Source organism: Danio aesculapii, chromosome 10 (assembly GCF_903798145.1).
Source record: "Danio aesculapii chromosome 10, fDanAes4.1, whole genome shotgun sequence".
NCBI classification, from domain to species: Eukaryota; Metazoa; Chordata; class Actinopteri; order Cypriniformes; family Danionidae; genus Danio; species Danio aesculapii.
This window is the reverse complement of record NC_079444.1, coordinates 32,307,287-32,330,093: the sequence shown is the minus strand read 5'-3', so window position 1 is coordinate 32,330,093 and position 22,807 is coordinate 32,307,287. Positions and strand designations below refer to the sequence as shown.

General features: G+C 40.1%; 1 protein-coding gene across 1 annotated transcript in view; it reads left to right on the top strand.

Moving 5' to 3' along the window:
* uvrag (UV radiation resistance associated gene) overlaps window positions 1–22,807 on the top strand; it is a 242,107-nt gene that overhangs the window by 2,740 nt on the left and 216,560 nt on the right. The window contains exons 2-3 of the mRNA XM_056466831.1: window positions 13,524–13,641; window positions 15,741–15,775. Coding sequence (XP_056322806.1) covers window positions 13,524–13,641; window positions 15,741–15,775 — 153 coding nt within the window. The remainder of the gene's footprint in view (window positions 1–13,523; window positions 13,642–15,740; window positions 15,776–22,807) is intronic.

Below are 22,807 nucleotides of genomic sequence, written 5' to 3'. Positions count from 1 at the left end.
GACTGTGGACACACTATAACTACACACAGTCCTGTTCAAACAGCTTACAAAAGATGATTTTCATCATAGGTGCCCTTTAAAGTATGGTCACTTATGGTCACTCATTATTTTATTCATTTTAAAAAGTAGAGATCAGAACAAGTATGCTGTTTATTTTACACACACATGAAATATATGTTATTCTGAATAACAATGTGGTATAATTTCAACCATACTTTTTTGCATTTTTTATTTTAACAAATGATATCCGAAACAGACACTTTAAAAAATCCCCTTAATTTGATGCAAATGTCAACTTGCCATGAAAAAGATAAAGTTTTCACATAAGTAGCGAAATGCTAATATTTATTAATAAATAAATAGCGAACATTTTTTGGGCTTGTTTTTACAGTACTGAAAAAAAGTCTCAGTCAAGGTTTTCAAATTGAAACAATTATATTTGATTGACCAGAATCACACAAGTACCAATTTCACATCTGTCACATCCATAACGGAGATTTTTCCTCATAAATGCAAAAATGTAAACTAAAATAAAATCAATCATGTTTGTTCTATAGACAACCAACTCCTATGCTTTTGATTTAGTTTAGTTTATTTGTTTACAGGGTCAATGCACATTAATAAACGTTACTATAAAATATGCCAGAATTAGCCAAGAATGGCTATTTTTCATCTGTAGACCCCTTACAGAATGTTAAGAAGTCACACCTAAAATAGAAGCACAGAATAAATAACATAAAATACATTTTGATATATAAAATACAATTAAAAGTAAAAAAACAACAGACTGATGGCAGCAGAAAAGGACAAAAGGTGTCAAGAAAACAGTACTAATGCTGATTTGTCACTAACCAATTTTTAACAAGAGACTGATAAGAACAAAAAGTAAGTGATCTTCTAATTGTTGGTGGGATGGAGTTCCATTCGCTTTCACTGAAAATACTGACTGACGAAATTGACTTTTTTTGAGAGAAATAATACAATCCCCTCTTTCACCACCTCTAGTAGGTCGGTGAGCAGTCGTTCTAATATTCACAAACTGATTTAGTGGTGAAGTCAGGTTATGTAAAGTCTTAAACATTAAACAGATATGTACATATTTAATACAATTTTCCGAACTAAGCAGGTTATATTTCTTTAATATTGAACAATGGTGAAATTGAGCTGATTTCTTATCAAGGGTTTTTATAGATTAGCGCTGTCTTTTGGGTTGTGCTGTTTAATTCACAGAATTTCTGCAAAGTATGTTGTATACTGTGAACTCGCAAACTTTTTTGGTCACATGATCCATAACACATGTTTATGTTCCTCATTGAATATATAAAATTTTTTTTACAGATTAATATTATTCTTATCCTATTACTCTTGGTTAGTTGTTTTGAAAAATATAAACAGAAGTTTCAATATATTGTTAACATATAAGTTTCTCTGTTTTAAGTTTTTACTGCAATGTCACATCTATCACATCACAAAAAAATCACATTGCTCACATACCAGAATGGGACATTTCCTTATTATAATTTTTTTTACTTTATTAAAAATCTTTGCAAGTACAGCTTTTGAAACGTGGCATTTTAGGCAGACGTTGAATGTACTGTAGCTGATGTAATACTTGAGATTGACATTAGAGAGTAGATGTGATTTTGTGTGTGTTGTAACTATTGCACTGTTGTAATGCGCACATGCTTGCCCTGATTCTGTCCTAACCGAAAGTGTAGACCTCAGTTATGTGGAATGATAGTCATGTCCTGCAGCAGTCGTCTGTTAAATCGCATCACTGGTTCCTGCAGTGTTTTGGGGATCGCAGGTTTTTCTGTTAAGCGGTGTCTGTTGATGACTTGGCGTTCTCTGTGGAGAAATGTTGGCCTAATGCTGCAAACATTATGCTGGAGATGTGTTGTGTCATGGCTTTATGTAAACGGCAGGAACGCACTTTGAATTTGCATGATATTATATAGATATAAGTAGGCTGCTCAATAGATCACAACATGATAGTTATTGCGATAGTGTATGCAATATACTTATCGTAAATTACATTTATTTTATGCATCTGTCTAAATGATTTAAATTAGATCTTATAAGGCCTTAATATGTTCATACCTGCCTCTCCATATATAGTTGCTGTTTTGGTATTGGCTGGAGCTGAAAATAAATACTGGTAAATAATTGTGGGAGTCGAGACAAGGAAAAAATAACAACAGCCATTCAGAGTCAGTATATCTGCGCAGGTTTTCACGCATTCATAGTGTATTAAAGACTAAATGTTTGCACAATGTTTTTTAGTCTGAATTAATCTTACAATTTAGTTTTAGAATTAATTAGATATGAAAAATATATTTTACCTCTTTTTTTTAATGTCATTAAATGATTTGATGACATAGCTAATATTTTCAAGGGAAATGCTAAATTGTAATAAATCGCAATACTCATCAGCAATATTGCATATCGCATATCTTTCCAGTGCCGTGCAGCCTTAGATACAAGTTATTTTATTTTTAATGAAATAATTTTTAGGAATATGTCATTTATTAAATGTTTATTACAGTTAATACATTATGTATTGTTGTTTTATATAAAATGTTTACTGGTATAAACTGCAGTAGTTTATATTATATTGTCTACTATGTAGTAGGGCTTGGCGATATGACAAAAATCTCATATCACGATATGTCATCTCATATTATGATAATAAATAAATAGATATATATACTATATAAATATATAGTACCATTTCTCTTAGGGATGTAATGATTCACCTGACTCACGATTCGATACGATTCACGTTTTTTTTTAAACAAAATTATTTGAATCAAATTTAAGGTGAAGAGCCCTTTAATTTTGACATTTTTTGATAAATATTAAATCTTTTCTGCCATAACTAAATTGCTATTTAAAAAAAAAATTCCCCCAAAAAAGAATAATACAAGCCATTGATACAAACAAACTAAAACTGTGACTGTGCTGAGATTTTACATGTTTTTTAAAAGAAATATCAGCATATCTCTGTTTTTTGGCATAAGCTGAGATCTTTGCACATTTACAATGAAAAAAACTGTTTCACTGGTGACTGAGATGGCTGGTGTGGAGAGGAAAGACTTTCCTAAAGCAGAGAGCTGTGTACCAAGGTGGTCAATAGGCCCTCTGATCCAGATAAAGGATCTAATACCTGGTTCTGTAACAGAACAACTTTCTCTTTCAGTCTGAAAAAAAAAACATCTTCACGCATTCACTGAAAATGCAGTGTGTGATCTCTGTAGCACTCGTAGGAGAAAGCGGAACAGCAAATCATCCGGTCAGCGTGGTTTGGCTTAATAATAGTTTTTTGCGTATAGACATCTGTGACAGTAGTTTTTCACTGTGCTGCATCATATTCGTTGTTCTGTTAGTGTAAGCAAACGTCTTTTTGCACTATTTGCACACAGTTCGTTGTTTTTGTCTGGTGCACTTTGCTTGCCGCTGATGTGCAGGTAAAGCGAGCTCGCGCCTGTAAGCGAGCTTGCATCCCTGTAATAGCGTGTAATATTGCACTCATATAAATAATGGAAAAGTATTACCAAGAACAATGTTTTTTGTAGCACCACCAAATAAATGATAGAGCAGCATAATATGAATTTTGAAATGATTCAGCCCTATTATGTGATATATTTTACAATATGTCCATCTACTTCTGCTGTTTATTATAGTGACACAGGTGCTGTCAAAATGCTTGGAATATCCATATGCTTAGTTGGTTTTATGGCCAATTGAAATAAAACAGAATTGTGAAATAGTTTCAGGGCAATTAAAAATGCTGCATGCATCAACTTATAATACTTAGATACTTAAAAACCAAGCACTTTTAAAAGCTTTAAAATTTAAACAAAGTTATTTGTTGTGTAGTACAATTACATCACTTATTATTAAAGCCTAAAGCTTGCAAATCTTACAATTCAGACTTATCGTTCCTCTGAAAGTTCAAATTGTGGAATAACATCCCAACTCACAATTACAGGGACATCAGATACATCCTGTGATGAAAATGGGGTTCAATACACTGTAAAATATATGTATATGCAGGCTTCCACACATACATTCATTCAAACACAAATCGACTTAATTGTTCTTACAAATTGAAGTGGATTGAACATAAAACAATGAAATTATCCCAAAAAATTGCAATAATTGTGATTATTTAGCTCCTTATATATAAGTACTTTGACCAAGCAGCAATTTTTTTTGTGTATGTCAATCTTTCATTTGTAATGGTTAATCTTTGAAGTCTATCCTGAGGTCACACGCCTGCCTAACTGTGTGGCCAATGGATCAACTCGGATCTTACGCTGCAGATTAACTGCAGTCTGTTTCAAACCTTAAGCTAGACTTGGGTTGAAAGCCATCAAAGCTCCACTTTTGATATTATAGATGTGATATTTTAGCTGTCATGATACTAATATTCTGTTCTGCTTCTGGTAAAAATAGAAGATGCCATTACCAAAAAAAAAAAAAGCTGAGATGTGAAACCAAATGTGAAGTCCCCATTATCACATGACATGTGCTTGACAGAGCTTGTAACACCTGTCTGAATTATTTTACTGAGAATGATTATGATGGCAGTCACTTGTGACACTCTGCTTTTATGAGTCTTAAAGGAGGATTATGTACCATAGATGACCTCTAGCTAACCATTAAATGCCATTCATTTGCATTAAAGAAAGAAGAGTTGTTTTGTTTTTGGTTCAGAGTGATATGATTCATTGACTTAAGGGTGAATTCATGCTTGATTTAGTGTTTTGGTTTCATTTAGTTGTTTAAAATGCCTAATAAGGGATAATGCATCATATACTAGCTATGCTTTATTTGTTCCTGTGCTTGTTAAGTAGCCTGTTAACCCACTAAACTTCACTACTCAATCTCTATGGGACTGAATATACTCTGAATGTTCCACAGAGTTTTTTTGTTGTTGCTTGAAATAAGACAGAAATGGGGGGGAAACTGAACAAAGTGTGGTGTTGTTTCTGCTGCTGCAATAATCCTGTGGGGCATCCCATGACTTAGATTTAGTATTTAATTAATGCCTCACGGGCGGCGCTGGAAACTCTCTGTGGCTGGTCGTGATGAAAGCTGGTCAGGTGAAGACTTTAGTGTGCTGAAGTCTTGTAGATGAAGTGTTTCATTGAAACGGCGGTGGCTTTGTGCCTTAAATCTGGCTCTTGTTTTCTCTCCATCTCATGTTCTAGAGAGTTGCTATTTCTGAATTTATTTATTTCAATAAAGTCAATGGGTTTCTTGCACAGACTTCGGTTTCTTTCACTTCATAAGACCTCAATATATCTTCAGGAGCCACAAGTAGGCATTAGTACATCAGTAGTAATGTTTTTACTGTGTTTGTTTGTATTCTGACTAAAAACAATTACGGTTAATTGAAGGCGATTGTTGTGCATTTGGGCGACACGGTGGCTCAGTAGTTAGCACTGTTTGCCTCACAGCAAGAACATCGCTGGTTTGAGTCCCGGCTGGGTCAGTTGGCATTTCTGTGTGGAGTTTGCATGTTCTTCCTGTGTTCGTGTGGGTTTCCTCTGGGTGCTCCGGTTTCCCCCACAGTCTAAAGACACGCGCTATAGGTGAATTGGATGAACTAAATTTGGGTGTGAATGTGAGAGTGTATGGGTGTTTCTCAGTACTGGATTGTGGCTGGAAAGGCATCCGCTGCGTAAAACATATGCTGGAATAGTTGGCGGTTGATTCGCTGTGGTGATTCTGCTGATAAATTAGGGATTAAGCCGAAGGAAATTGAATGAATGTTGTGCATTTTGTCCATAAATCCAGTTCTGTAATCAGCATGACGTCGCTAGCACTTGCTTTCAGATGGAGCATCATTTACTACACTAATTCGTTGTTCACTGACAAGCTACGCAATAATGTATTTATAATCAAGGTTATTTAATCAGGCTATTAGTGAAATACAAGATAATTTTCTCCAATCAAGACAGCTGTTTCCAAGACTTTTGTTGCTGCTACATGTGAAAGCATGTGAAAATCACATTTAGGCAAGGCAAGGCAAGTTTATTTATATAGCACATTTCATACACAGTGGCTATTCAAAGTGCTTTACATAAACAGGAATAAAAGAAACGAGTATAAGAGAAATAAAACAAATAATAAAAATGGTAAAAACTTGAACCGAAAGAGGGAGGTTTCATGGCCCTCTAATAGTATGTTCAAGAAAAAAACGTCTTGGATGACCTGAATGAGGATGATAGATTAACTGCATGTTTTCCTTTTTTGGTGAACTGTCATTTTAAAAGCCTGCAAAACCATTTGCATAAAGTCAGTGAAATCAAAACAAACAACCTTTATTTGGCTTGTGCTTATTGTTATTCTTTAGGTCAGGGGTCACCAATCTCATTCCTGGAGGTCCGGTGCCCTGCAGGGTTTAGCTACAACTTGCCTTAACATACCTGCCTGGGTGTTTAAAGTATAGTAAGACCTTGATTAGTGTGTTCAGGTGTGTTTGATTAGGGTTGGAGCTAAAATCTGCAGGATACCGGACCTCCAGGAACAAGTTTGGTGAACAATCCAACATAAAAGTGAGTTAATCCACTGAAATATAATACTTGTTTTGGTAATCTTCAGTCAAAATCTGACCATGTCTTTTCGCGTTTGTAGTAGCAATCCTTCTCTGTTGACGTCAGTTTGATGGCTTCAGACACTTTTCTTAACCGCCTCCCTCTTATCGTTAGTTTGCTATTAGGGAATGATGTGCAAGAAGAAAGCCCCTCCCCCTATTCAATATTCAATTTCAGTTGGAAGTACATCAACATACTGAAATAAAAGTCTCAGAAACTTCCAGCTCATGCAGACTGTATAGAAAGTTTTAAGTCAAGTGCACCCCACGTGAAGTGGTCAACGATGTACACATGATAACGAATGAAGATAAACATGAAAAAAGTAAATATTTCCATCCTATTCCAGCAACTATTTTCCCTTGGCTTCTTCAGAGTGGTGGATTTGTGCTCGATGTGCAGCCTGTGTGATGTCATGTTTCAGTCAGAAGGACTTGGCTTTATAGTGATGTGAGACTCACAATGATGTTTTGTGTCTTTGTGTTCGCTCCCGTTCACTGTCAGTTGTTAAGTGGAGAACGCTACGGTTACTAAAGTAACCCTTCGTTCCCCGAGGGGGGGAACGGAAATGCTATGTGGAAACTTCCACTATGGGGATTTCGTCAGAATCCAATCATCTGAAAGAGTATAAAAACGGGCCAATGAAATGCCAATGAGTTGGCAGCGTCAGCGTGCACAGCTGGCGTCAATGACAATCAGTCATGCTATAAAGACGCAGCCAGTGCCATGCTCGACATCCTTTTCTAGCTGAAGAGACTTTCACGCTCAACAGCTAAGGGACAATCGTTGTGGCGAAGGAACATAGCATTTCCGTTCCCCCCCTCGGGGAACGAAGGGTTACTTTAGTAACCGTAGCGTTCCCCTTCGGATGGGGAACTCCAATGCTATGTGGAAACTTCCACTATGGGGAAATCTATGGAAAACGCCACAACGAAAGAACCTTACTGCGCCCCTGGCGAAGGGTGTGCCACGCAGTAGAGCAAGCGCACCTACAACGCCCCGAGACACAGTCTTCCAACGTGTCCCCTGGCCCTCACTTACCTGTTCAGAAACTGTTATATTTTTCGGGGAGTCGCAATAACCCTGTAAAAAGGTTTTGATACGACAGTACGTTGGGAAAGCGTTCAGTCCCGATAGGGAGGACGCTGCGGAGCTCACCTGCTACCCAGAGGGGAGACCTGGTGACAATCTATGGACCAGCCCAGAGATGGGGGGGTCCTAGCATAAGGATGGTTAGCGGGGAGGGAAGACACGAGCCTGCCCTAGAAGGGGGGACTATACCGTGGCTGTGTGAACGTATGGGATCGCCAGCGGGGATCACACATAGCAGGCACCTATACCCAGAACGCGGGCTGACCAGCAGGCATGCCGACAACGTAACGGGCCAACACCTGACTCCTCCGCTGAGTCAGGTGCTGGGGGCCTCGGAGGAACTCTGCAGGGTTCGCCAAAGAAATGGGGAACTAAACTGACAAAGCTGAAAAAGCGCACGTATCTCCGGGTTAGGGAGAGTGGCGCAGCAAGCGTGTTTCGACACCTCAACCGAATCGTTTCCTCAATCACCAAGGGTTGCCTAATACCCTTGAGGAAACCGGCTCCACTCGCAGATTGTAACCTTGCAAATGTATTGGGTGTCACCCAACCCGTAGCTCTACAAATGTCTGTCAGAGAGGCGCCGCGTGCTAACGCCCAGGAGGACGGCTCACCCTGGCCCAAAGGCGAGGGAGATGGCATCCACTACCCAGTGGGCCAACCTCTGTTTAGATACGGCACTTCCCATCTGCCGACCACTGTAATGGACAAAGAGCTGGTCAGAGGATCTAAGGCTCTGAGTGTGGTCCCCATATATTCGCAAAGCGCGAACAGGACACAACAATGAAAGGGCTGGGTCTGCCTCAGGCTCACTACCTGATTGTTAAACGGCGTGGTAGGAACCTTGGGCACATAGCCGGGCCGGGGTCTCAGGACAACGTGAGAGTAGGCCGGCCCGAATTCTAGGCACGAGTCACTGACCGAAAATGCCTCCAGGTACCTAACCCTCTTAACCGATGCCAACACGACCAGCAGAGCTGTCTTCAAGGACAGAAATCTCAAGGATACTGAGTCGAGTGGTTCGAAGGGATCCCCACGTAGGCTCGTAGCACTACCGCGAGATCTCAAGAGGGTATGAGAGGGGGGCGGGGGAAAACATCCGCCTCGCATCTCTGAGGAACTGGATGATGAGGTTATGCCTCCCCACGGTGCCGCCATCCACGCATCATGATGAGCGGAGATGGTGGCCACGTAAACCCTCAGTGTGGAGCGCGACAGCCTTCGCTCCACCTGTCCTGAAGGAAAGAAAGCACAACACTGATCTGGCAAGATCGGGGGTCTTCTCGGCGAGAAGCGCACCACTCAGTGAATAGACTCCACTCCAGGGCGTAGGCATGCCTCGTAGAGGTGCACTAGCCTGAGTGATGGTATTAACCACCGCCACCGGTAGGTTACCTAAGTCTTCCTCGTCGCGTCTTATGGACCCCACGTGGAGGTTCCACAGAACTAAGCGAGGGTGCCAGATGGTGCCCTGTCCCTGAGAGAGTAGGTCCTCTCTCAAAGGGACTCGCCAGGGGGGGCGTCGCGAGGAGGGAGAGTTCTGATATCCAGGTCCGGTTGGGCCAGGGGCGCAACTAGCAAGACCTGCCCCTCGTCCTCCCTGACCTTGCACAGAACTGCGCGAGTAGGCTCACTGGGGGGTGCATACTTACGCATGACTCGGGGTGGAGTCGCCATTCTCCCAGGGAAGGAGCTGCCGTGAGAGCCTGTTGGCCGCACGGTTGAGCCCATCCGGGGTGTGAATAGCAAGCAGCGACTTCAGCCGCGTATGACTCCAGAGGAGCAGACGGCGAGCGAGCTGAGACATGCAGCGGGAGCGTATACCCCCCCATCCGGATGGAATACGCTACCGCGGCCGTGCTGTCCGTCCTGACCAGCACGTGTTGCCCCCTCAGTCACCGGTAAAAACGCGCTGAGCGAGAAACACTGCCAACAGCTCTAGGCAGTTGATATGCCAATGCAGCTGGGTTCCCCTCCACAGGTCCGCAGCAGCATGCCCGCTACACACGGCCCCCCCCCCCATACTGGAGGCATCTGCCGAAACGACAGCCTGCCTGGACGCCTGACCTAGGGGCACACTGGCCCGTAGGAAGGAGGGGTCCTTTCCAGGGGTGCGGGTGCGGTGACACAGCGCAGTGACAGTCACTCGGTGTGGGCCCGCGTGCCATGCGCGTCTGGGGACCCGATCGTGAAGCCAATGCTGTAGTGGTCTCATATGGAGCAATCCGAGCGGCGTGGCCGCGGCTACGGATGCCATATGCCCCAGGAGCCTCTGAAATAATTTCAGGGGGACCACTTTTTTTCTGTCGAACTCTCTCAGACAGTTCAGCATTACCTCGACGCGCTCTCGTGAGAGGCACGCCTCCATAGTGATCGAGTCCAGCTCCAACCCGAGAAAGGAGATGCTCTGCACGGGGGCGAGCTTGCTCTTTTCTCGGTTGACCTGAAACCCCAACGGGCGGAGGTGCCGGAGCACCTTGTCTCTGTGCATAATCAATTGCTCCCGAGAGTGGGCTAAAAATCAGCCAGTCATCGAAATAATTGAGCGTGCGGATGCCGGCGAGCCGAAGGGGCGCGAGGGCACCCCCCTGCGAGCTTGGTGAAAACTCGCGAAGACAGAGAGAGCCCGAAGGGGAGGACCTTGTATTGCCATGCTCGACCTTCAAACGCAAACCGCAGAAACTGCCGGTGGCGTGGAAGTGTGGAGATATGAAATACGCGTCCTTCAGATCTATTGCTGCAAACCAATCCTGAGGACGAATGCATCGCGTGATGCGCATCTGCGTAAGCATTCCGAAGCGCAGCCTGTGAAGGCAGCGGTTCAAAATGTGCAGATATAGGATTAGCCATAGCCCACCGCTTTTTTTTTTTTTTTTTTTTTTTTTTTTTTTTTTGGGGCACGATGAAGTGCGGGCTGTAAAACCCGCGCTCCATCTCGGCTGGAGGGCCGGCTCGATTGCATCCTTCGCCAGGAGGACAGCAATCTCCTCTCGCAAGACAGGGGCGGACGCAGGACTGACCCTGGTCGCCCGTGAACCTGGGAGGCCGTTTAGCGAACTGAATCGCATAGCCGAGTCTGGTCGTATGGATGAGCCATTGCGATGGGCTGGCCCGCGCTAACCAGGCAGGCAGAGCCCCCGCAAATGGTCCCACCCGCACGATCGCTGACGTGCCAGCGGCGGGGCAGCGTGGAGTGAGTGGGCTCATCCGGGGAGCGCTGGGGTCCCACAGGAGAGCAGGAGAGGAGATGTTCTCGTCTCGCACTCAAACTCCAGGAGAGGGGCTGGGAGTGGAGAGAAAGGAGACCGTTCTCTCGTGCTCCATGAGCCATTGGCGAAATGCACCGATCCTGCAAGCTGGAAGGCATAGCGTCCCAGACTGGCAGTGTTCGGGCTGTCACATCCGGAGGAGGGGAAAAGTGCTCTTTCACTGAGGATTTTGATGGCGTTTTTTTTTTTTTTTTTTTTTTTACACCTTTAAATAACGTGCCCCGCCCTCCAGCGGGGAAAGAGCAAATTCCCTCCTCCCCAGATGGCCCGCCTCAGGGACGCTTCGCGGTCCGTTTTACCGAACTTAGCGGCGCCCTGGGCGGGGGACGCTGGTTGCCGGCGCGATGCTCGGCGCAGCCGCGTGGCCGGAGGCGCAGGCGGGGGCGGCGAAGCAAAGCTGCGGGCGGGCGTCCTCGGCGAAAAAGCAGTGGATGTGGATGGCTCGGCGGGGGGGAGCGGTCATACAATCCCGCCGATAGAGACCTCGCCCATCGCCTCCGACTGCTCTATCACCGGCGTGAATTCCTGGGCGAATTCACCGCCAGTGTCGCCGAACAGGCCAGCCTGGGATATGGGTGAGTTAAGAAAGCGAACTTTGTCAACGTCACGCACATCACCAGGTTTAGCCTGAGGTGGCATTCCTGGATCACGGATGTGATCATCGTCCTTCCCAGGGCACACACAGCCGACTTTTTTTTTTTTTTTTTTTTTTTTTTTTTTGTAAGAGCATAGTCGGTTGCGGTGCGGAGCGCATGCTCAGTCCTGGGTCAGAACCATCCTCGCGCAGCCGGGCCAGCGCCTGCGCTTGGTAGCGCTGGTAGGTGGCCATAGCGTGCATGGCGAGGGGGAAGGCGCACGCAGCACACTGCGTGAGCCTACTGTGCCCATCCAGGAAGAAGGGGATGGGGAGGCTTAGAAGGTCTTGCCTTCATCCTCCACATCACACCCCTCTAATCGGTCCGGCCGCGGAGCTGGGGGATAAACCATCTCCAGAACCACGGCCGAAGCAGCCTGGGGAAGCACAGCCGCAAAGTCTGCTTCTGGATTCGACGCCGCGCTCAAAGTCCCGGAGGGAGCGAGCGGGTTCGAATCCTCGTCAGACCTTGACAGCCCAACCTCCAAGGATGGTGATGATGGAAGCGCACGCAGATCGGGCAGAAAAAAGTGCCCTCAGGACAGCGTGAGTTTACTGTGCACTTCCGGGAAGAAGGGGACGGGAGGCTTTGAAGGTCTTGCCTCCTTATATCCTCCACATACACCCATCTAGTCGGTCCGGCCGCGGGGCTGGGGGATAAACCATCACCAGACCCACGGCCGAAGCAGCCCGAGAAAGCACGGCCATCACGTCTGCTTTTTAGATGCTAACGCCGCGCTCTCCACCCCGGAGGGAGGGAGCGAGCGGGCTCGCATCCTCATCAGACAATGACAGCCCATCCTCCGATGCAGCGATGGACATCTGACCCCCGGTGTCATCAGGTGAGAGAGCGACCATCCAAGGACGGAGCGCTTCTCTTCACCTGAAGCTTGGATGGAGCGCGTGGAGGAGCGAGAGGTCCACGGCCCGGGGGCGGCGGATTTACTCTCACTGAAACCCTCAGATCTGCCCGAGTGCCAACCGCAGTGCGGGGGACAACTGGGGTGGGTGGCTCTTTTGCAAGAGCGAGCCGCGATCTTAACTGCGCAACAGACATGACATCAGTGATGGCATGCACTGCCCGCTGCCCGCGAGCACCGCATTAACATGCTGGACCCCCAGACATGAAACGCTGTGCTCGTGCCCATCATCCGGGGATAGGAAACCACCGCATCCAGAAACGCACGGTCGGAGTGACGTCTTGAAAAAGACGCGCTGCACGACCGTGTTGCTCTTTTAGGAAAGCTTTTTTCCTATATACAAACCGCTCTTGGAGGACCGGACCCAAAGGACGCCAGGCAAGGGAGAAATACCCAGCTCGACCATCTGCCACTGCGTATACGCGCTCTGGACCGGGAGAAGCTGCTTCTCGATCTCTCTCTGTAGACACAGGTTGGAGATACCCTCAAAGACTCTCTCAGAAGCTTCGTGAAAGGCTCTGAAAGCGAAAGGATGTCGAGCATGGCACTGGCTGCGTCTTTATAGCATGACTGATTGTCATTGACGCCAGCTGTGCACGCTGACGCTGCCAACTCATTGGCATTTCATTGGCCCGTTTTTATACTCTTTCAGATGATTGGATTCTGACGAAATCCCCATAGTGGAAGTTTCCACATAGCATTGGAGTTCCCCATCCGAAGGGGAACTACAAAACTCGTTCAGATTTTATGATGTATATGATCTCATAATTTGAAGTCTTGGAGAAAAAACTATTATAAACATGATAAACGCATTGCATCTGAATATAAAATTTTACTGTGTGTTTTTCTCACATGTAATTGGCTGAAAGTGCCTGATTTGCATATGTAGGCCTGTTGATGATCAGCTTTTAAGTGTAAAGTTTTAACATGTGGTTTTTAAAGCATTAAAATAATCTTTTTTTTTTTAAACTCTCACTAATCCTCTTTCTTTCTTTTGTCCCAACAGAGGCGTTTGCGTCACTTGCGGAGCATAGCAGCCCGTAACATTGTGAACAAGAATGGCTCTCCTCTGCTTGACACTTACTTCACCCTCCACCTGTGCCAGGACGATCAGATATCACGAGGTGACTGATGCCACTCTCTGATTGTTCCAATAATTTAGTGCTTAAAGTTGCAGCGCCAGTCATTTCTGTGATCCCATGCAAAAGTAACTGAATATTTTTAAAAGTCTTTCATTGGTCACGATTTTAATTGTCTGTTACGATTATGTCAGATCATGTGATTGATTTATTTTTTATCTTGATAAAATCTTGACTTGTAGTGGATTACAAATGTGCCAGACTACATGTTCCTTCACGATCCGTCATAAGTTTTTACTAGTAATGACAAATTTGATTAAGCAGAAAATGCTTTTGTAATGTATTCGCAGCACTGAACATGATTACCTCGGAAGAACAAACTCTATGGGAAGGATGAGAAAACTCAGAAACACGTTGTGAGAATGGAATTGGACGGAGTTAACTTATTTAGGCAAAATATGATTCTGATTATGAATATGATTATGATTCAAAGTAATTTTTATATTTAAAATATTTTTCATTCTTATGTTTAAAGCTTTTTTGATTACACTACTTCAATGTCAGAGTCATTTAGAAATTATGATTAAATGCTGGATTAATGCACAAGAAAGTTTTTATTACAACAGTTTTGCAAACACATTTTATACCATTTTAAATATATATTTTTGTGCATGCTGTATAAGTGCACATACAGTGATCAGCATTGCTGAGTACAGCCTATTTTGAAAATGAAAATTTGCATCCATTTCTCAGTGAATATAGGCAATGTATTTTGGTGCATTTAAACAGATTTATTAAACGGATATATTTATTAAAATAATATTTTAGTCACCAAACATATTTAGAAATTGAAAGATAATACAATTAAATTCAAGCAAAATATTGCAAAAAAACAAAAAAAAAAAACAACCAAAAAAATTGTAACTACATTTTTTTTTTAATTTTTGCTTCTCTTGATTTTTCCTCTTTTTTCAAAATTTGTATTTAATATTTTTCTATAACATATACATTTGGGTGTACTAGTTTTTAGACCGTTATTGTAAGTTATTTTGTTAGATAAGCTCCGGATTTGGCTTCAGTACTGACTTATCCAACGTATATGCACAAGTATAATATTGTATAGCTTCTTATTAAAAATATGAATTTAAAAGATAGATTTGTGAGGGGTGGACTTGTATATGCTGAGCGCTGCATATTGTTTACCCAGAGTGTTTTCATGGTCATAATACCTCAAGTAATACAACAAGCATTTAGTTTGGGCTAGCTTTTGCAGCTGGACATTGCTTTACAATGCTCTTGATGGGTGAACATTAGCCAGTGGGGGAGTGTCTTTTGTCTCTACAGGTGTGAATTATTCATGACCATTTTCACTCTCGCATAAAGTTGAGATGACCCAAAATAGACTTTACAAAATTTAAGTCATTGTAATGTTTTCTTTGAATGAGAGAACTAAATAATTTTTACATAATCGTGAAGTTATTCAAAGGTCTTGTTCAGGCACACACAGTGTGTTTTTTTTAACCTTATTTCAGCTACATTTTTTTTTCTCCAAAACTTACTAACCATGCATAATATCTTTTTTCTGAAAAAAAAACGCAAACATGTACATCAATATTTCTCACATATTATTGTAGCACAGTTTGTGCTAAATACAAAAAAATACATGTTGGCCAATACTATGTGATAAGTAGCTGAAATAAGCACAAATATCAGGGCATGTCAAAACATCTTAGGGGCCCCAAAATCACCTCAGACCCCTGAGGGTTAATTTGACATTAATTTTCCCTTCCGTTATGAAAGGGGTAACTTCAGGTTGGAGTTTTTGAAGCCCACAGGTAGAATTATTTATTATTTTAGGCTTTCACAGCCATTAAATACATTTCAATATATGCATTTAATGCTGCACATTTAATATTATTATTTTCGAAAACCGTTTGCTGTTTAAAACACTACTGATTTTATATTTTGTGGATATCACTGTGCATGTTTGTGCAGTTTTCTTCAAGTATAAAGTTTGAATGAAAAGTGCTTATTTGGAATGGAAATTTTGTGTGGGTTCATGCTGTGCATACCTTTGCCTTTAACTTTTCAGGAAACAAAATCAGAACCCTAATTTTTGACGGTGTTCTTTTTTCCTCGTTCAGATTTTTACAAGAGTGAAGTCATCCGAGACTCATTGGTGAGTGCTTTTCCTTTCATTGGTGATTTACTGCTTTTATTATTTTCCACAATGTGAAATGAAAGACTGAACACAGTACATCAATAGGATAGTAGCTTGGTGTAGCACAAGATATAGCACAAAAGCAAATGTTAGAGCGAACCATCAATATTGTCTTCTCTTTATTTTCTGCTTAAATAATAAATTTTTTTTTTGTCTTATTTTGTTAATACGTGTGGATGATATTAGCAGAAACAATGAGAACTATGCCATATTTCACAGTGATTTAAAAAAGGCCTCTTATCTGCTTTTACAATTGAATTTAAATCCGATCACAACTGGCCAATTCTAAACATGGGTATACTTTTTTTTTTTTTTAGCTTTTTCATTTAAAAAAACACATTTGAGTGCACTGCTTCATAAATCATTTGATTAACCACAAAAAATATCTCTTCCCCTAATGACTAAACTTTGCTGCCTGAAATTTTATGTTTGGTTTCAAGGCAAAAACACACAGTTTTCAGTTTTTTCTCACTTCTCCTGATTTCAACACAAACTCATATTGTTTGTTGCAAATTTAAATTTTTTTTTTTGTCTTAGTGGTGCGTAAATGACACATTTCACATTTAGATGTTGATGCAGACCTCAAAAGGAACCATTTGGATATCATCAATACAATTTTTAATCATGTTAAAAGGATGACCTAAACTGTAAAGATATCTGTAAATTAGCAGCTTTCCGTATTTTGTGATATATATTTTTATATTTAAATTTTTTCCCTGTTTATTTATGCTTTTGAATTGCCTTGAAAAGGTGACATTTTTTATAGTTTAAAGTGATCTATTGTCTGGGTTGGTGTTTTATATAACAGTACGAAAACCTTGTAATAAACTGCCTGTACATTTTCTGTTATTTTACAGACTTATTTTTTTATATTAGGGATGCAACGATTAACCGGTTTCACTATTAACCGCGCTTTAATGCGTCACGGTTAATTACTCGTGAAGTCTTCTCGACACCGTGTTTCTGCACAGAACAAACTGCTGCAACTAAACAAGTTATGCCAACTGTGTGCTAATTTAAAGTTCCAAGCTTGTACACTGATGCTAATGCACCCACAAACACACTAAATTAACTATGGCTGAGGCTATAAATTAAGGCAGTTCACGTATCGCGCCTTTTGCGGGCAGTTCGTAGCTCCAAGTGGCATTTTTATTTATTTAATGTCTTGTACATTACATGGAGTCCAATATTGTGCTTTATGAATGTCTACACCTACCCCAACCCTAAACCTAACCCCACAGTAACATGACATGTAAACCTAACCTACTTGTGGTTTAAGTCCCTCCCACTTGGAGGTCACCTAACCTACTTGTGGTGTAATCCTTCCCACTTGGAGGTCTCCGAGCTGCAGTGATACCTACTTGGTTTTTTAGGACAACAGTATCTTCAGCAGAAAAGATGTCCAAAGATGCCGTTTTAAATTGTAAGAAACCTGTGATCAGTTGAATCATTTAACCTGACATGTTTACTGCTCCAGAATATTTTGAATGTTTCTCAAAATAAAATATATTGTGTTCAAATTGGGAAAAGTTGTTGTTTTTTGCCCAGACATTTAAAAAGAATATATTTTAGAGCAGTAATCACAATACCGTGAAACCATGATATTTTTATCCAAGATTATCATATCGTCAGAATCTTGTACTGACCCAATCCTAGTCACGTTACAAGAACTGGACCGATCAGCTTCATACATGTATTGGAATATACAAATTTTTACTCCAAAGAGAAAAAAATACAAACTGAAAATACCAAACACGTTTGTTTTTGTTTTTGTTTTCTTTAAAAGGGAATACTAATGTATGCTAATATGTAAATAGATTTACATTAGCCAGATACATTTATTTTTTATTTATTCATTGTTCTGTCATTTATTTTCAGTGTAAAATTATTACTGTTTAAATCTCAAATTTTTTTTTTTGCTTATTTTTAAGTCCAAAGAGAATGGACTATTGTTTGTTTTTAATATATTTTGTTCTTTATTATTTGGTACTCCAGAGCAGCAATAAGCAACACTTTAAAATATAAGTAATATAAGGTTAAATAAGTTTTTGCATGATTTTCTAAACTAGTAGTTGTTTCAAATTGAATGAATGCATATAATCTTGATAACGTGAAACCGTGATTGTTCATCAGGCTATAATTGTATTCCCTACTTTATATATTTATTTTTTATACATTATATTATTTCAATTTACTACTAAAATGTCAATAAAATCACTTTGTTAAACTGTAGAGATGGAATTTTCAACATCATAAGTTGACAGAGCAGAGATCAACATCTCATACAACTCATCTCAACTCAGAGCCATAAATAAACCGAAAATGTCTGAATCACAAAATATGGAAACTGTTAATTAACAGATATTTTTAGGGTGTTGAAAGAACAGACCTATTGATGTATGTCAAAAGGAATACTGTTACAGTTTTTTTTTTTTTCTCAAAACCAAAGCATCAGGTCTTCATCTGCAGCACATATGGCTGAAACTGCAGCTTTGCGTCATATACTGATATAAAACAGCTTTCCTAAACGGTATTTTTGGAGTCATATTGTCAAACTTTTACTTTTTTATTTGAAACAATCCTTTTATTTGAGGAAGGCCTCGGAGGCTCTTAAGCGGATGTGGTGGTCGTCATTGACTGCTGGAAAGGATTTAATAAGCATGTGGTCACTCTGTCCAAGCCTGTAATTCTGCTGAAAAACATTGACGCGTTGTTCAAGTGTGAAGAGAACAAACACAACACATAAAAGAATATGATCATCCAGTAATCAGATTTCTATAGGCACAATTAAAGGCTTCATTCTGGTCTGTTATTCAGCCGTTTTAAGATGAATGAAGATAGTGATGGCTTGTAAATTTGATTGGCAAGGAATACTGTGTCTATTGGTGTGTTTGCCCATGAAGTGACACACCCATGACACATTTATAGCTGGAGGACTGTGTGTGTTCTGTCTGTGTGTGTGTTTACTGAATAGGCAGGGCTGCATCGAATGCACTATTACACAATTGACAAATCAATGATTATTTAATTCAGCATAATGGCATGGCTGGTGGTCTGTTTATATACAATCCCTGGTTGTCCTCAAGGTCGTTAGAGCAAAACTGATCATAGTTGCACAAACAGCCTATTTGGAGACTTGACACTGTACCTTAGACTTTGAGTCAATTTAAAGGGACAGTTCAATCACAAAAGAAAATTGCCCCACCATTACATTATGTGATTATTGCAAAGTTTCTTTAAACATAAGTGTAAATATACTCAATGTAAACCAAATTTAGTATTTTGTAAGCGAGAATTGCAAACTGTACTTGAATAACAATAGAGTCTCATAACATGAAACCACTTATTAAACGTGATTTTAATATTCTGCATTAATTTGTATTATTTTTTCATATGCTCTCATTTATTTATTTTATTTATTATTATTATTATTTATTATTTTTTTATTTTTTCTTTCTCGTTGTCTTTCTCTTTGCTTTACTATTGTTATACTTCTTTAAAATTGTCGTATTTCTCTTGTTGCAAAAGTAATATCTGTATTGTTTGTACTATACTTCTATCTGTTGTGTTTTTATTGCTATTGCCTGTTGTTATTGCAGTAAAAAAATGACATTATGTGGATACAAAAGAAGATATTTCAAAAAATGCTGGTGATAAAAAGTTGTGCAAAAAGTTGTCATCGACTCAACCAGCATTCATCAAAAGAGCTTTATAAGAATAAAAACTATGGAACAAGTAAAGGATGCATAAATGATGGCAGAAACTTGATTATCCTTTTAAAGTTGGGATTTGCTTGCACCAACATCACTCAACTGGCTTAATGTGAAAGTCCAGTGTAAAAATCAATGTACACTGTTTATTATACTAGCTTACATTTGTTATTATTGTTATTTAGGTAAACAATTAATCTGTGTTAATTCACTGGAAAAAAGATCTGACCGTTTGCTTTCACATTTGGAGTGGTGGTCCTTTTCTGTTGATGTTATTTTGACAATTCTCTTAGCTGAGCCCCTCTTACCTTTAGATTGCCGAAATGGTGAATGGTGTGCAAAAAAGCCCCGAACCCTGCTCAATATTGAGTTGGAAGAACTACAACAACAACATACTGAAACAAATACCAGCAGCTTCTGTTTCATGCAGACTTTAAAGCATTAAAAATGCCTTTTGCTTTTAAATTTTATAACGTTTTCTGAGATCCACCTATGATTTTGCTAAGATCAGAATTTAAAGCAATGCTGAGCAGTGCATATAAAACAGTCTGTAATAACAGACAGAGCAATAGTTACTACAGTTACTCACATTTTTATGCTGTGATATTAATGTCAGATCCAATATAGTCGGCATTGTCACAATATTGTCTTTTGTAAACAAATCTTCAGTGAAATGAAGTAAAAGAAAGGATCATGTTTTTACTAATGATGTCTGAAACAAAAAATAAAGCTCATCTAGTCTTTCCAAAGTTGGGACTGAACAAAGGTTAATGCAAAGTGTTTTTTTGCTACTTGGCACTATGGCCCCATCCCAATTTTATTTTTGTACCCCTTCCCCTTGGCTCTTGAAACATAGTGTGACGGAGAAGGGCTTCAAAATTTACCCCCAAGTAATGGGACGGAGCTACAGCACCGCACATGTCATCATATGTCATCGCAATCTCTTGCTTCATATGAGATCGATGATCGCGACTGCTGTAGTTATTTCAGCTGCGTTATTTTTGGGGTATTTATCTTCAGGAAATCACTGAAGGCAACGACATAATGTTATCATAACGATATAATGTTAATGTGGCAATAAGATCGTAAACTATACTGTGCATTTACACTGTATTAATGGTTATGTAAACACACAAAAACAACATTAACATTATAGCAGACACTGTAAAAAGCCTGTTATTCCCAGCCACTAGACTTTTCTGACAGGGTTTTCTAGTGTCATCGAGTGACAGAATGTTGTGGGACTGCTGTACAGGAGTTATTATTATGGATTTATAGATAGCGAAATTAGCGGTTTTTATTTTAACGTTTATTTTTTTTTAAAGCATGACGGTAAAACACAAACGCGGTTATGAATGTTTTAAAACATGCTTGTTTGTTGTAAAAATTCATAATAATGACAAAAAAATACTAATTTGTCCCATTTCCTGACTTCCGGATGCAGCCATGCTGCCGTTGTAGATGGTGTATTCTGGGAAATTTTCTTACCCCTTGATTTCGAGTGTGATCCTCAGTTTTGAGGGCTATCTAGCGCTTCCGTATGCAAATCAGATTTTCGAAAAAAAAAAAACATTTGGAAAGTATAAAGAAAAAGAGTAATTACAATTTCTAGTAATTTTGTCTTCAAAGTAGTTTTTTTTATTTAATTTTTGTAAATAATTCATATCTTTTATAAACTCTCAGATTAGAAACTCTTTTACTGTGCATTATTTTGCAGGCCATTACAGTTCTGTCAAAACTTTCTTTAACCTCAGTCTTCCCCCCCTTCCACTGGCTTCCTGTCCATCTCTACCTTTTTTTGTGTGTAAAGGTCATGTGATCATTCCTTCATTTCGTCTCTCGATGGTCATGTTTTGTATGTATTTCTGCTGACCTAGTCGCTGTGATAATAGTTTTGTCAGCTGCACATCCTTTTGGAGGAAGAGCCTCTTTAGCCTCCAGACTGCTGGACAGCACAAATCTGCTTCTGCTGACAGACTTTTTAAAGCTTGGCTTGGTTTTGCTGCATCATTGACTATGCTTACAGACCACGCTCATGGATTATTAATAAAACCGATATGTTCACTGCTGTCATGAGTGTCAGAATCTTTGTGTTTGTATACATTTTAGTGCCAAAGATCTTCCCTTTGTGCTGCGTACAAAGTAGGGGTGAGGGAAAATATCGATACACTAGTGTTGGGATTCTTTTTGATCATTCTAGAATGCCTCAACCATTTCAGTATTGGTATTATCTGCGTCTCATACCTTTAAACATTGCCACGTGTTCATTGCATGTCTGCATCATCTTCTTAGGTGCAAATCATTTACTAAATGGAAAAAAAGATTCACACAGCTTCTCATACCACAGCAAATTCTGTTTTTACTGTTGATATTTGGCCCCAGTTAATCAGGAAGTGACGATTTTGTTCTCTTTGACTCATTGGATGGAAACGCTGCTTTATTCGCACATCTTTTATGCTATATTCCAGTTTAGCACATAATTTAAATTCACATTTTTGGATAGAAACATAGCTAATCTTTGGAGTTTCAGCAGTATAATTTGAACCACACTGAACTAAACTGAACTTCAACTCTGGACTGGCACAGTTTTAATTTAGTAGAACTTCTATGTTAAGCTGCTTTGACACAATCTACATTGTAAAAGCGCTATAGAATAAACTTGATAAATAAAATTGAATTTTAATGAAAATGTTAAGTTTGTCTGCTTAAATGGCATTCATTTGCAAATCGCCCATTCTTTTGCAGTGCTTCCCACAGGTTTGAAATATACTTGCAGTGGTGGCTGGATTGAAACACAATAGTTAACTATATACAACAAACAAAACAAGTTAATAAATAAAATTATTGTTAAAAATTAAGAAATTATTTACAGTTTCTATTCAATGGGTTTAAGTTAAAAAAAGACTGTTGAAATAAAGAAAGAAATCCAACTTTTTCTCTTACTTTTATGCTATTTAGGAGCCATGTGCACCCACTGACAGGTACAATCTGCTTCTCTTCCTCTCTCTCAAGTTCAAGGCAAACTTGAATGCATAATATGTATATAAAATAGCCTATGTAATATAGGCTAATGACATGATCAAATTATTAAAATATAAAGCAAATGAGAAATAAGTGACAGATATAGGAATAAAAACAGAAAATTTTCATAAATATAAGATTAAAACATGTAGATTATTTAAATAATGCGTTGATTAACCATTAATAATGGTGTACATCTATTTTGCAGTCATTTCGTTCTATGAGTATTTAATGTAATGTAATTGTAAAATCCATGTGG